The sequence below is a fragment of the Myotis brandtii genome, unplaced genomic scaffold (assembly GCF_000412655.1).
Source record: "Myotis brandtii unplaced genomic scaffold, ASM41265v1 scaffold36, whole genome shotgun sequence".
NCBI lineage: Eukaryota > Metazoa > Chordata > Mammalia > Chiroptera > Vespertilionidae > Myotis > Myotis brandtii.
The window spans coordinates 506,225-519,901 of NW_005363836.1; the positions used below are offsets into that span (position 1 = coordinate 506,225).

A 13,677-nucleotide genomic window follows, 5' to 3' on the forward strand; every position below is an offset into this window, starting at 1 on the left:
GGAGCAGCCCTAAGCCGCAGTCAGACATCCTTAGCGCTGCTGAGGAGGCGAGAGAGGCTCCCGCCACCACCGCTATACTGGCAGCCGTCAGCCTGGCTTGTGACTGAGCAGAGCTCCCCCTGTGGGAGTGCACTGACCACCAGGGGGCAGCTCCTGCATTGAGCATCTGCCCCCTGGTGGTCAGTGTGTGTCATAGTGACCAGTCATTCCCAGTCATTCTGTTGTTAGGGTCAATTTGCATATTACCCTTTTATTATATAGGATAGAGGCCTGGCGCACCGGTGGGGGCCAGCTGGTTTTCCCTGAAGGGTGTCCCAGATCAGGGTGGGGGTCCTGCTGGGGTGCCTGGCCAGCCTGGGTGAGGGGCTGAGGCTGTTTTCTGGTTGGCCAAGCCCCCCAGCGGGGACCCTCAACCCATGGGGGGGTGGCCAGCCAGGGTGAGGGGCTGAGGGCCGTTTTCAGGCTGCCCACAGCCCCCTGGTGACCCAAGCTCCCAGCTTCTCCTTTTTCTCTTTTTTTTTTATGGTATTTATTTATCTTCTATAATTGAAACTTTGTAGCCTTGAGCGAGCCCAGGGCGGGCCAGGGCAGGCAGGAAGCTTCTCTTTCTCCATTGTCAGGGGCAAACCAAGCCTCCTACTTGCTCCAGCTCTGTGGCTGCCACCATCTTAGTTGGGTTAATTTGCATACTTGCTCCTGATTGGCTGGTGGGCATGGTTTGTGGGTGTAGTGGAGTGATGGAGTGATGGTTAATTTGCATATATCTCTTTTATTAGTGTAGCTATGGATTTATCATAACTTATTTAATCAATCCCCTGTTATTAGACATTTAGGTGTGGTTTGTAATTTTGTTACAAATACTACTATGATGAACATATCATAAATGTATGTTGCATATTTGTTCAATTATTTCCTTAAGATAAGTTCTAGAAGTTGAATTAATAGATTTAAAGTTATGTCGTTTTCTAGGGATTTTGAAGCCAATCCGTAGTTTCATCTTAAACTAGAGGCCCGGTGCATGAAATACGTGCACGGGTGGGGTCCCTAGGCCTGGCCTGTGATCAGGGCCGATCAGGTTCCCTGCCTCCCCGCCTCCCCGCCTCCTCCTTTCCTCACCACCCACATCCACCACCACCCACCCCTGGTTCCTCTTCCAAGCCTGGGGGCCTGGCCCTGATCAAGTGATCGGGGCCTGCTGGCCAGGGGGAGGGACCGGATGTTGGCCGGCAGACCCCATCAGCAATTGGGGCCTATGGGCTGGGGGCAGCGCCTACGTTGAGTGTCTGCCCCCTGGTGGTCAGTGCATGTCATAGTGACCAGTCATTCTGGTCGTTCCAGTGTAATGGTCACTTAGTCTTTTATATAGAGAGATATGAAGGAAAAGAGAATAAAATCAGAAAGATAAAAATCATTCGAAAGCCATAAATGAGTACATTTCCTAAAGATCTGAAATCCTAAATGAAGACACATGTAGAAGCATTTTAATTAGGGTCTGTTTGTTAAACCATTTACATACACACATACTAGACTGCAATGAGTTTAAGTGAGAGTCATTAGGTTTACAGATCAGCAAATGAGATGATTTTCTAAATAATAGGCAAGGATATTAAAATATTGTTTTCTATTTGATTAATAGTTCTTAAGAATTTAAAAATAAACAATAACAGTTATATTGAGGTCTAATTCACATGCTACAAAATTCATCCTTTTGAAGTATACAATTAAGTGGTTTTAGCATATTCGAAGAATTGTACAACCATTACCACTATCTGATTTCAAAACTTTTTTATTACTCAATAAAAACTCTGTACACCTTGTCACTCCCAAGGCCCCTGCTCCCCCGCCCTTGGAAAACCAAATCTGCTTTCCTTTTCTATGCATTTGCCTATTCTTGACATTTCATATAAGTGAAATCATATAATATATGTATGGCCTTTGGTGACCAGCTTCTTTCACTTAGCAAATGTTTCCAAGGTTCATCCATATTGCCAGAACATCCTTCCTTTCTACTGACAAATAATATTCCACTGAATAGGTGTATAGCAAGTATGTCAAACTCAAAAGCTAACATGGGCCAAATAAACAAGGTTGAAGTTTATGTGGGGCCGCAAAACAAGAAAAGCTTCAATTTTCATAGAAACGTGGGTTTATTTCGATAGAGACATGTTGAATACAAAGGGCTGAAATAAATGAGTAATTGTTAACATAAAATAATAGAACATTTTAATAAAAATTAATATTTTTCTTGAACATTAACTTACCAGACACTGAATAACTGCACAAATTAATAAGTGTAATGCAAATAAACCTATTTTTCTTGTTTTCTGAAAGCGAAATATTTCCACCAAACAAGTCAGTCCAAGACTAATGACATGGCAATCGGCTGCTAAAATATTTGCTGCTAGTATTAGTGGAGAAAAATGGTGCGCCTGCGTGTAAGGTGTGTAAGGAAAATGAATGCAACACGATTATAGTAATTGGTCATTAGCGAACGTTGTAGTTCGTTATTAATAATTATGTATAACAGGATATTGTAAAATTTAAGTTATGACATTTTTATTAAAATGTTTCTTACATATCATTATATTGGCTGGGCCACAAAAATATTCGTTGTGGGTCACGAGTTTGACATGCTTGATGTACACCTTTTGGTTATCCATTCATCAGTTCATTCTTCAGATCTTGTCACTATCATACTTAAAATACTTCAGTAGCTCCCCACACTAATTAGCATGTCTATTAAAGGTCCATCTTCATCTGGCCCCAATGTGTTTTGTAGCTTGACTGGCTCCCAGGCTCCCAACCCCATGCACTGGCACCCTTCCACCACCATGCCAGTCATAATAGAACTACTTGCAGTTTCTTGAATGTAACAGGCAGTTTATTCTCTGTGGTATCCCTGCAATCTGGAATACCCTTCCTCCTCTTATCCTTGTGGATGCATTTTATTTGTCCTCCATGATTCAGCTGCCAGGTATGTCCTCCTTTCAGAAGCCCCAACATACTAAGGATAAGCTAGGTGCAACGTCTTTGATAATTTATTGTACTTCTCTCATAACACTTGTACTCTTTTGTAACTGGTGGTTTTCTTGACTTTTCCTCCATTATATTGTGAGCTCATTGAAGACTATATTCTGTATATCTCTATAACACTAGCAATCAGTCAAGGCCTAGCATGTGAATGTTTTTGTTTTATATATATGATCAAAAAATTTAATTTGATAACACATGGACACAAACAATAGTGTGGTGAACAGGGGCAGGCTAGAAGGGGTAAATGGTGAAAAAGGGGAGGCATATGTAATACTTCCAGCAATAAAGATTTTTTAATTTTAATTTGACTCTTTTATAAACTAAATTAATCAATATAGAAGTTTTGTAACTATGTAAAATACACTTTATATTTTATATGCATGTTGAAGTTTTCTTATGTTTAATTTTTTCATATGCATTTCATATTTACTAATCTCAATAACATACAAAGTAACATTCATTAAGATAAGCCAGTACTTATATGTAATTGTAGTAAGGTTTTTAAAGTGCAAATGGAATTTACAATATATCAAATGGGAGACATTTTCAGTGCAGAATAACTCAAGACAATTTCAGAAGCTGTACAAAATACAGTTAGTACCATATTTCAAATGATTTAAGAAAGAAATTAAGAATGTGCAATGAAATTAATTTATAAATCATAAGTACACTTTAAAAACAAAATGAACTTTTTTATTCAAGTAAAGATGTTGTTTTCCTAAAGTTGACTTGGAGAGTGGTGCCTTATTTAAAATACTATAATAATCTTTGAAGTTTACATGTATAAACGGTTTTTAATCTTTTTTCACTGTATTTTATATGAATGAGAAGTTTTTTGAATAGACCTAGTTCTTGATCATAGAATCCTAACCTCTGTTACTTCTGACTTATAGGGTATCTTTGTTACTAGGGTTCAGCCTGATGGACCAGCATCCAACCTGCTGCAGCCAGGCGATAAGATCCTTCAGGTAAGACAGACAAAAAGCAATGCATTAAAATGCCAACATTGAAACAAATATGTAACCCTGTTATTCAGTTTACTGACTTGAATTAAATGATTCAAGTCATTGAATTAAATAACTCCTTAGATTCATTATTTTCCTTTATTGTTTTGGGTTGAGAGATAGGTCAGAAACCAATTCAGTCTGATAGAATCCTATATCCCAGTACTCAGCACATGGTAGCTGTTCTGCACACTTTTGTCCCATGAATGATTTTCTTCCGTAATGTAAGAAAATTGATACATAATCTATGCATAGTTATCAATTTATACGTAAGAGAAATGAAGTACCCAAATAGAATATGTATGTGACTTTAGAAGAGGGAGATCTTTAGATGGTCCATATTTAATTTCTCAACAGTAAACTTGTTACTATTTGAATCTGTGAAACACATGGTTATATCTCTCTACTCTTCCTGCTCAACTGTATGAGTAGGGAGAGTAGAGAGTGGCTGTATATAAGGTGACTTTTTAAAATGTATTGTGTGGTGGAAAAAGATGCTCTAATTTAAAGCTCTGCATATCAGAAAAGGGTCAGTCCAGTAAACACTTAAGTAAATGCTTGGTATAACCTCATCCATTTTGCTTATTTGCCCTTCTTCCCATATACAAAGTGCTTAATCATTTCCTACATCACATGGAAAGGCTCTTAAGTATCATCTATTTAAGATTTGGTTTTTTTACTTATGACCCCAGAAATTTTCTGCTATGTAACTACATGGAATTATTTGACATTGCAGATATTTGACCATTTGGAACAATTATGAAATAGTTCAACATAATTTACTAAAGACAGGTCATGTGAGAAAGGAACCTTCTAATCTTACTGGCTTTTGCAAACACAGTTACAAAAATGCAAAGGCCCCACTCAGCTCTGAGGAATCTTCTGTCTTCTAGTTACTGAACTCTCTCAGAAGGCCCTACAAAAGTAAAACCCCTATATAACCCAGCATGTGTGTGTGTGTGTGTGTGCGCGCGCGTGTGCGTGTGCGTGTGTGTGTGTGTGTAATGGCCTGGACATTTTATTCTCAGAAATATTTTTAACTATAAAAATCATGAAAAATCAAGTTTTTGAAAGTGATGATTCTCTGGAAAGACTAAGGGCTGCTCCAACCTGTGGCAGTCTCACAGCAGAAATACTAAGTTTATTCCATGCAGGCAGAAGAGCAAACCAGCAGTTGGTCTTTTGAGCTGAAACATGGAAAACAAAAAGACACATAAAATATTCTAACATTTTTCTTTACTGATTTATCCTGAAAGCTCTATACGTTTGGGTCTCCAAACTAGTCCATTGGTCTTCAGCATTTTATATCATGTCCATGGGACTCCCATTCATTATGTGCAAAGTGAACTATGACTGACATAACTGAGGTCCCTCTAGCTCAAAAATTTAACTGTTTAATAATGTTATCACTTTCCATGAAAAATGGCCATGAATAAACTAACAACATAACTCCATAACACTCAGTGAATGGTGCTGTTTGTCTAGCATAGGAAATGGCTAGTTTTCTTCTCTACTGAATCTCAGAGAAATAATTTTGAATCTTAGAGGCTAAAAAAAATGTGGCTGGTGAACCTCAGATCTCTGACCAATTAGAATGCCAGACTGAGTAGAATAGCTGTCTTTTATTTTTAATTTTTTAAAATATATTTTTATTGATTTCAGAGAGAAAAGGGAAGAGGGAGAGACAAATAGAAACATCAATGATGAGAGAATCACTGATCGGCTGCCTCCTGCACGCCCCCTAGAGTAGCTTTCAACAGCTTGAGACAAGTTGGGGAGTTGCCTTCATCCATGACAAGTAGCAAAAGAAATAATTTTCTCTTCAAATTCAAAAAAGGAATATATATAAATGGATATAAATATGTTATATTTATCTATAGAGATAGAGACAGAGATAGAGATAAAGTCAGAGATAGAGATAGAGATAGATAGAGATAGAGATAGATAGAGATAGAGATACTGAGATATACTGCAGAAGGGAAATGAGAATTAAGTTAGTGTCTAGCTGCCAGGTTAGAATCCACTTTTCTGGCTATAAAATTCTAGAAGAGTTATATGTGTGGACATGGGAGTTAAGTATTTCTAGTCCCTAAGCAGTATACAGCCACAGCAAAGTGCTCAGAGGAATGCAGTCCTAATGCAAGAAGTAGGAAGGAATTATTAGCCAAATCAGTTAAAAGCCAAAAATACTGCAGAAGAGCTGCATCAGGATGTCTCTTCTCTTCACAAATGACAATTGAGGATGTAAGATTTTTATTTTTGCTATAGAACTCATTTGCATCTAGTACAATAAATTTAAGTTCTATTCAGTAAAAGAAAAATGCACATAGACCTTAATTCAAATAAAGTACTATAGTTAGAGTTTCAGTCATACCAGTTGAAAAGCACAAGTGGCCAATTATACTTTCTCAAAGAAATAAGAATGATTAATTCTAAACTGAAATAAATGTCAAAATCAGCTGCTAAGAGGGAGAGTTATATTTTTTCTATTTATAATACTACCAGAGGCCTAATGCACAAAATTCGTGCAGGTGGTGGGGCCCTCAGCCCGGCCTGCACCCTCTTGCAATCTGGGACCCCTTGCTTCTAACCACCTACCTGCTCGCTCCTTACTGCTTGGCTTTAGCGCTGCTGTGGAGGTGGAAGAGGGTCCCGCCACCGCCACTGTGCTCACCAGCTGTGAGCCCAGCTTCTGGCTGAACGGCACTCCCACTGTGGGAGCGCACTAACCACCAGGGGGCAGCTCCTGAATTGAGCATCTGCCACCTGGTGGTCAGTGCACGTCATAGTGACTGGTTGTTTTGGTCAGTCACGGTCCATAACGGTCGCTGGGCTTTTATTATATAGACTAGAGGCCCAATGCACTAAATTCATGCACTGGGGGAGAGGGGGTGTCCCTCAGCCCAGCCTGCACCCTCTCCAATCTGGGACTCCTCGAGGGATGCCTGAGCAGTCGGACATCCCTCTCACAATCCAGGACTGCTGGCTCCCCACCGCTTGCCTGCCTGCCTGAGTGATTGACCCCTAACCACTCCCCCACCAGCCAGATCGACTCCTAACTGCTCCCCTGCTGTCCCGATTGCCCCTAACTGCCCTCCCCTGCAGGCCTGGTTGCCCCCAACTGCCCTCTCCTGCTGGCCCAGTCACCCCCAACTGCCCTCCCCTGCAGGCCATCTTTGACCACATGGGGGTGGCCATCTTGTGTGTTGGAGTAATGGTCAATTTGCATACTACTCTTTTATTAGATAGGATTGGTTCTTAGTTTAAAGAACACTGGAAAAGAACAGGTTTGTATCAGTGAGTTATCTGTCATTTACAAAATCGTAGAACATGTTCTCACTGGAGCAAATTTATTTACAAGCCTTAATGACACTATACAACCTGGAAAATTAAGGTAAAAGAGGGGGGAAAAACAAAAAGCAATGAATGAACCCCCTAAGTGAGTTTCGTCAAACCCGATAGCAAATAACAGAAGATATATGAAATAGCAAAATAGATAGACCTTTCCTAAATCTCCCCTAAACTCATTACTTATTAAATAGGAGTTATCTCTTTTTATGTAACTCTTTTTACCCATTACTTTCTTCTTATTCTGCTCTGATATTATTGAGAAAGTTATTTGAATTACATGAAAATGTGTGCCTTAAGGGATAGTGTTAGTTAAAACATTTTGGGTTAATAAAACATATTTACATGATTTTTCTGTCATTTTATGATTCATCTTCCCAGAATAGACACTATAAATAATGAGCACATTCAAATGACTTCCTGTGATTAGTAAGTCATGTTGCTTTAAAACAGCATGGCAAAAGGAAAGAGCACTGTGCTAGGAGAGTTGACCCCTCATAGCCTCACTTTCTGTACAGTTGAATTATAGAAGAGTGAGAAAGAACAAGTGAAAGCACATGGGTCATAAAAAATGTTATTAGGCCCGGCCGTCGTGGCTCAGTGGTTGAGTGTCGATCTATGAACTAGGAGGTCACAGTCCAATTCCCAGTCAGGGCACGTGCCCAGGTTGAGGTATCAATCCCTAGTGGGGGGGCATGCAGGATGCAGCTGATCAATGATTCTCATCACTGATGTTTCTGTCTCTCACTCCCTCTCCCTTCCTCTCTGAAATCAATAAAAATATATTTTTTAATAAAAATATATTTTTAAAAATAAATAAATAAATAGAAGTTCTCCTCCCAAAAGCTATAAAAAGTAAAGAGTGAGAAAATTTTGTTATGGTTAAAGTGAAGTGTGAGACCCTTAAAGAATAAACTTAAGATATTTGGAAATGTCACTAAAGCATTCCCCAATAAGGCCAAATAAGTTAACACGTTTCTATATTTGATCTTATTTGCTGGTTAAAAGTTAAAAATAACAGAAAGGTTGGGAGGCAGGTGGGTAAGGGGACCCTGGCATGTGGGGATGGGCGGTGTGCAGTGATCACTTGACTCTTAGTGTCCAGAGAAATTATTGCCTATAATGATATGATACATTTGAGGAACAGGATTTTTTAGAAATACAGTTCCATTAGAAGACAACCAAAAATAACTTTAAATAATGTATCTAGTTTTATATGCCAGAGTTTCACTGCATATCTTTATTATTTCATTTTATTCTGATCTATAAAGTTCAGCATGGATTACTTTTTTAAAAATTAAAAAATATGGTACTTTTTGCAAATCAAAACAATTACATGGTATTAAGTAAAACATGAACACCAATAAAAGCAAGTTAAGTTCGTTAGGCAGGCTCTGACTTCCATAATTTGGCTGAAATTAAAATAATATTAATTAAACACCTATATGATCTCATTTATAACATGCAACAAACCTGCAAGATATATATTGTTGGCAGAGGTTAAATAACTTATGTGAGCTTCTTCAATTACAAATGCCTGATGATACTGTAACAAATTTTACTGATGGCATCATAGTCATCACATTTTCTATTTATTTATTTATTTGGAAAATATACATTAGATGCCCACTATGTACAAAGTATTGTGCCAAGCAATGTGAACAATGTAATGGGGACTGTAACAAAGTCCCTGCCTCTACACAGCCTAGTCCAGAAAGTAGACAAGCCCAAAATTACACAGAGCAGAAAACGAAGGAGGAAGAGAGGCAGGAAAGAGCTGACAATCAAACATTTAATGAAATGAACTCCTACTCTGTCTTCTTTTAAGACCTAGCTTTTCACCGAAACAGCAATCTGGCTACAAAGAGCCCTCTGAAAATGAGACGCTGATTTTTACAGTTATTCTTTTCTTGGCAGAAGTAAAAGGAATAAAGTGTAGCTCGTCAGGGAACTGCTTTGCAAACCAAGGGAGGGAATTCATTTCTTAGAGAGGTTCAGTCACATGTTTGATAAGAAGAAAGCAGACATTCTAAAATCAGAACGGATAACCAAGCAAATATCTTTATTTATGAACAGTTCTATATCTACATTGCTACACAAATAATTCGCAAAATCTTCAGTTGAGCCTATTCTAACTTGTGTCTTTTTTTAGCCTGAATTCATGAAACATTCAAGCCATAGTACATGTGTGCACTTAAGACAGAAGAAAAATTTATACCTGTGTTTTATTCTATGAAGATTTTTTTTAATTTTTTTATTAAGTTATTATATATGTGTCCTTATCCCCACGTTACCCCCTACCCCCCCCCCCCCCCCCCTGCCCTCCCCCCCCCCCCCCTGTCCTCATTCATAGGTGCACGATTATTGTCCAATCTCTTCCCCCCCCCCCCCCCCCCCCCCAGCCATTGGTTAGGCCTATATGCTTGCATATAAGTCCTTTGGTTGATCTCTCCCCCTTACCCCCACCCTCCCCTACCTTCCCTCTGAGGTTTCTATGAAGATTTTTTTAATGCTACAGTAAAAGCCACTAAAGACTCAAACTTTCTCATTTTTAAAAAGTGCACTATAAAAAGTGCAATATAAATTTTTCATGTGGATGCTCTAAGACTTTAAGGCCTGTAGTTCAGATATTTTATAGAAAGTAAAAATATGTAATGACTTGGCATAGAATCATTGTTGTATTGATTATGCAGTACTCTCAGTCCCAAATATTTATATCCTAATATTTAAGGAGAATATTCTAACAGATTAAAATTCTGAAGTGGGAATTAATTCCAGGTAGTTAATATGAAACATAATTATCTAAGATTCCCACTGTTTCTGATAATGCCTGGCTGTCAGGATTTGACAACATGAAAGCTTGCCCTTATAGCTCTGTATTTTCAGTTGTTCCTCATCTCAAGAGCTTTAGGTATTCGAAGTGCAAATTATTAATGTATGAATGTATATCTAACGTACAAAATACATGTACACTGGCCCTTTAAATGTTTGTCCCTTGAGTGTGAGTTTAAATCAAACAAAAAATCACATGTCCATGTATCTAATCTAGTCTGTGTATCTTTTTTGGATTCTAAAAAGAGTCATGCTGTTTTTATTGGATAACCTCACCAACGCTGTAGCCAAGATTTCTCAGAGACTCATTTTTAAGTTTAGAACTTTGAATAATAAGGATACAGCAGAATTCCTAGGAGAGTTACAGCGTCATCTGGACTCTGGAGAATATCTGCAGTATAAATAAAACTCCATAATTCATTCACTTAACAAAACATTTACCAGAAGGAAATCAAAGATAAATCCAGGAAGGACCAGGAGGATGAAATCCCGAAACAAGTGTGTTTTACAGTAAACTGGAGCTGTAATTGCAAAGCTCCAATTTTTTTTAATAATAAATATTATTTTCATTAAACTTTCAATCTTTTCATGTCTAAATCATGGAAAAAAGTGATTAAAAAGGCATGTGTGGCACAGATGACAAGTGGAATTAAAATAAGGAAAGACATCTTCTATAAATAACAAAGATCATAGTAAAATATTCCTTTACATTTTCAAACCAGCTAAAGCCAGAAACCCATTAATTACATGTTCTCAAAGGATAATATTCTCAGAATATATTTTTTCTTGGATTGTTTTCTTATTAACTTCATCTTAATAAGTCATTCATTTATTTCTCATTGTTCATTACTTGCAATTTCCTCAAAATTACACACATTCTATTATAATCTATGGTAGACTGTGTTTACATAAAACATATATGTAGTTAAATGTGGCAATATATTTTAAAATTTTATTAATTTAGTATGTATTCCTCAACTCATCTTTTGCATTAATATAATATATATATATTCAAAATATCAAATGGCCCTAGGCAGTTTGGCTCAGTGGATAGAGTATCAGCCTGTGGACTGAAGGATCACGGGTTCAATTCCAGTCAAGGGCATGTACCTCAGTTGCAGGCTCCTCCCCCGCCCGGACCCTGGTTGGGGCTCGTGCAGGAGGCAACCAATCCATGTGTTTCTCTCACATCGATATTTCTCTCTGTCTTTTTCTCTCTTCCACTCTCTCTATAAATAAATGGAAAAATAGCATCGGGTGAGGATTTTAAAAAATAATAATAATAATATAAAATGCATAAATGTAAAATATATGCTTTTTTTCAAAGCATCATTGAATATATACTCTGCAGTTAGTATTGCCTAGTACCAGCCTTTATTTCCTCAGCTCTTCTATTCACACACATGAAACAACAAAACCTTACTGGCTGAAATATTGTGATTCTTCTGGTCTCCATGTTAATTGGAAAAGCCCTGCACAGATGCAGTAACATAATTATTTGATTCCCTGTCTGAACTGCTGGAGATGTAAGCCAGATAGCCATATTCACTTCAACAAACAATATAAATTCACTTTTTCTGAATGGAAAAAGGTTCCCTGGAACTGAGATTATCTTCTTCCATTCAAACCTCTCTTCAAACTCCCTCTGTTATTGCCCACCTTGGCATCAGGCCTAACATAATGTTCCATATCAAGAAATAATGAATTAATATTCAAAAGTGCATTTATTTAACGAACCTAAAACATTTGTTACAACCTCACAACATTCAGTGAAACAAATTACATCAAGAGGAAAGATCATTGATTACTGTGACATAAGTTCCCACCTAGCCATTAGCTGTGTGAGCTTGGCTATTTCACCTTACCTCTCTGATCTTTACATTTTCATCTTTTAAAAAAGTTAGGCTTAACTAAACACGAAACAAAAGTTCTTTCCTCTGGCATTTTGTCCTTCTATTCTCAAGGTTTAATGAAAATTATATTTCTTAATTTCAGGAAAGTAATAGTGACGTGACATTAATAGTAGAAGCTAACATTTATTGATTGAGCAGGCATAGGGTGTCCTGTGCATTTGACATATATTAATTCATTTGATATTTAATAGCTTTCCAAAATGACACGCTCTCTGATCTTCCAAACTCCTCCTGTGATTTTGAAGCCATTCCCAGGCAGTCGCTAGTTGTGGTCTTTTAAGCCGGCCTCTTGAGGTTCACCAAAGCTCTGGTTTAGATCCAAAACGTTTAGGGGGACTAGAATTACAGATAGAGTCCTCATGTTTATTTGACACGGTGATCTAATTCATCAGTCCGCTTATTTCTTCTGGGAAATCAGCTCTCTGCTTGTGTTTCCAATTCTCATTTGTACTTATAAAGCATGAAAACTGAAAGCTGAGGCTTTAATTTTATATTAAAAGCTAAGTTATACAAAGGGCCTCCCTAGCCTTGACTCAGAAACTGAACTGTGGTTCTGAACGTCTTGAAGCCTGGTTCATTGGCAACAAACCCGAATTCAAGGCCAGAGTTAGCCTGACATGCCTTTTCCCTGTTCTTTCCTCTGTGCTACACAAAGCGAAACTGAACTGTGGTTCTGAACGTCTTGAGGCCTGGTTCATTGGCAACAAACCCGGATTCAAGGCCAGAGTTAGCCTGACGATGCCTTTTCCCTGTTCTTTCCTCTGTGCTACACAAAGTTAGGCTTCATTGGGGCCACTAGAAAGTACTTGATTCTCTAGGATTTCCTGCTATCTTGTGAGCACTCTGCCATACTCCCATTCAGGATGACTCTTCCCTGCTCTCCTCCTGCCTAATTTCTCCCCTCAGTGCATTGGTTCCCCCTAAGAATCCCCGTCCTTTAGGACCTGTGCCACCCACCTTTCCCTCCCTCATTACAGACAGACTTTCCTGGATGCCCAGGTCGACAGACAGCAAACACTGGCTTCCAGTTCTGCTCTGCGTGTCCAAAGCTGCCTGCAGCCATATCCTGCTCCCCTAGTCAGATTTCCCTTCACTCACAAGCTCCCTTTAAACTTATTTTCTGATCAATCTCTCAGCCTTTCATGTGGGTAATACCACGCTGCAATACAACCTTAGCTCTGTGGCTAATGCTGCCACTCTGACCTCCTCCTGAATTCCAGTCTCTTCTTTCTAAATAATGATCAACATTTCCTTTGCATGTACCCACCGCACCGCAAACTCCATTGTCTTCCCAGCTAAGCTTTGCTCTTCTACCAGGGTGTCCATTTTCTGTTAAGGGCATCACAGTTAGATTCCTGTTTGTTTCTTATTCCTTTGTTTGATCAGTTGCCAAATTTATAGATTCTACCCTAAAAGCTTTCTCCTTTTTAATCTATTTCCTCTCAAGACTCCTGGCACTGCCCTAGCAGATAATTCTACTTTTGAGAGAGAAGGCTCACAAATGGCTCCAAAAACTCAATTAAGCTACAGTTAAAACTGTGAGAACA

The 13,677-nt window shown here is 38.5% G+C and overlaps 1 protein-coding gene across 7 annotated transcripts in view; it reads left to right on the top strand.

Moving 5' to 3' along the window:
• Window positions 1-13,677, top strand: part of LRRC7 (leucine rich repeat containing 7) — a 498,579-nt gene that overhangs the window by 479,187 nt on the left and 5,715 nt on the right. For 6 of the 7 annotated variants that reach the window (XM_005871895.2, XM_014544330.1, XM_014544332.1 and 3 more), the window contains one exon: window positions 3,927-4,001. In XM_005871895.2, the coding sequence (XP_005871957.1) occupies window positions 3,927-4,001 (75 nt within the window). Of the gene's footprint in view, window positions 1-3,926; window positions 4,002-13,677 lie in introns of those variants that run through there. The other variant, XM_014544331.1, reaches the window with a different exon arrangement.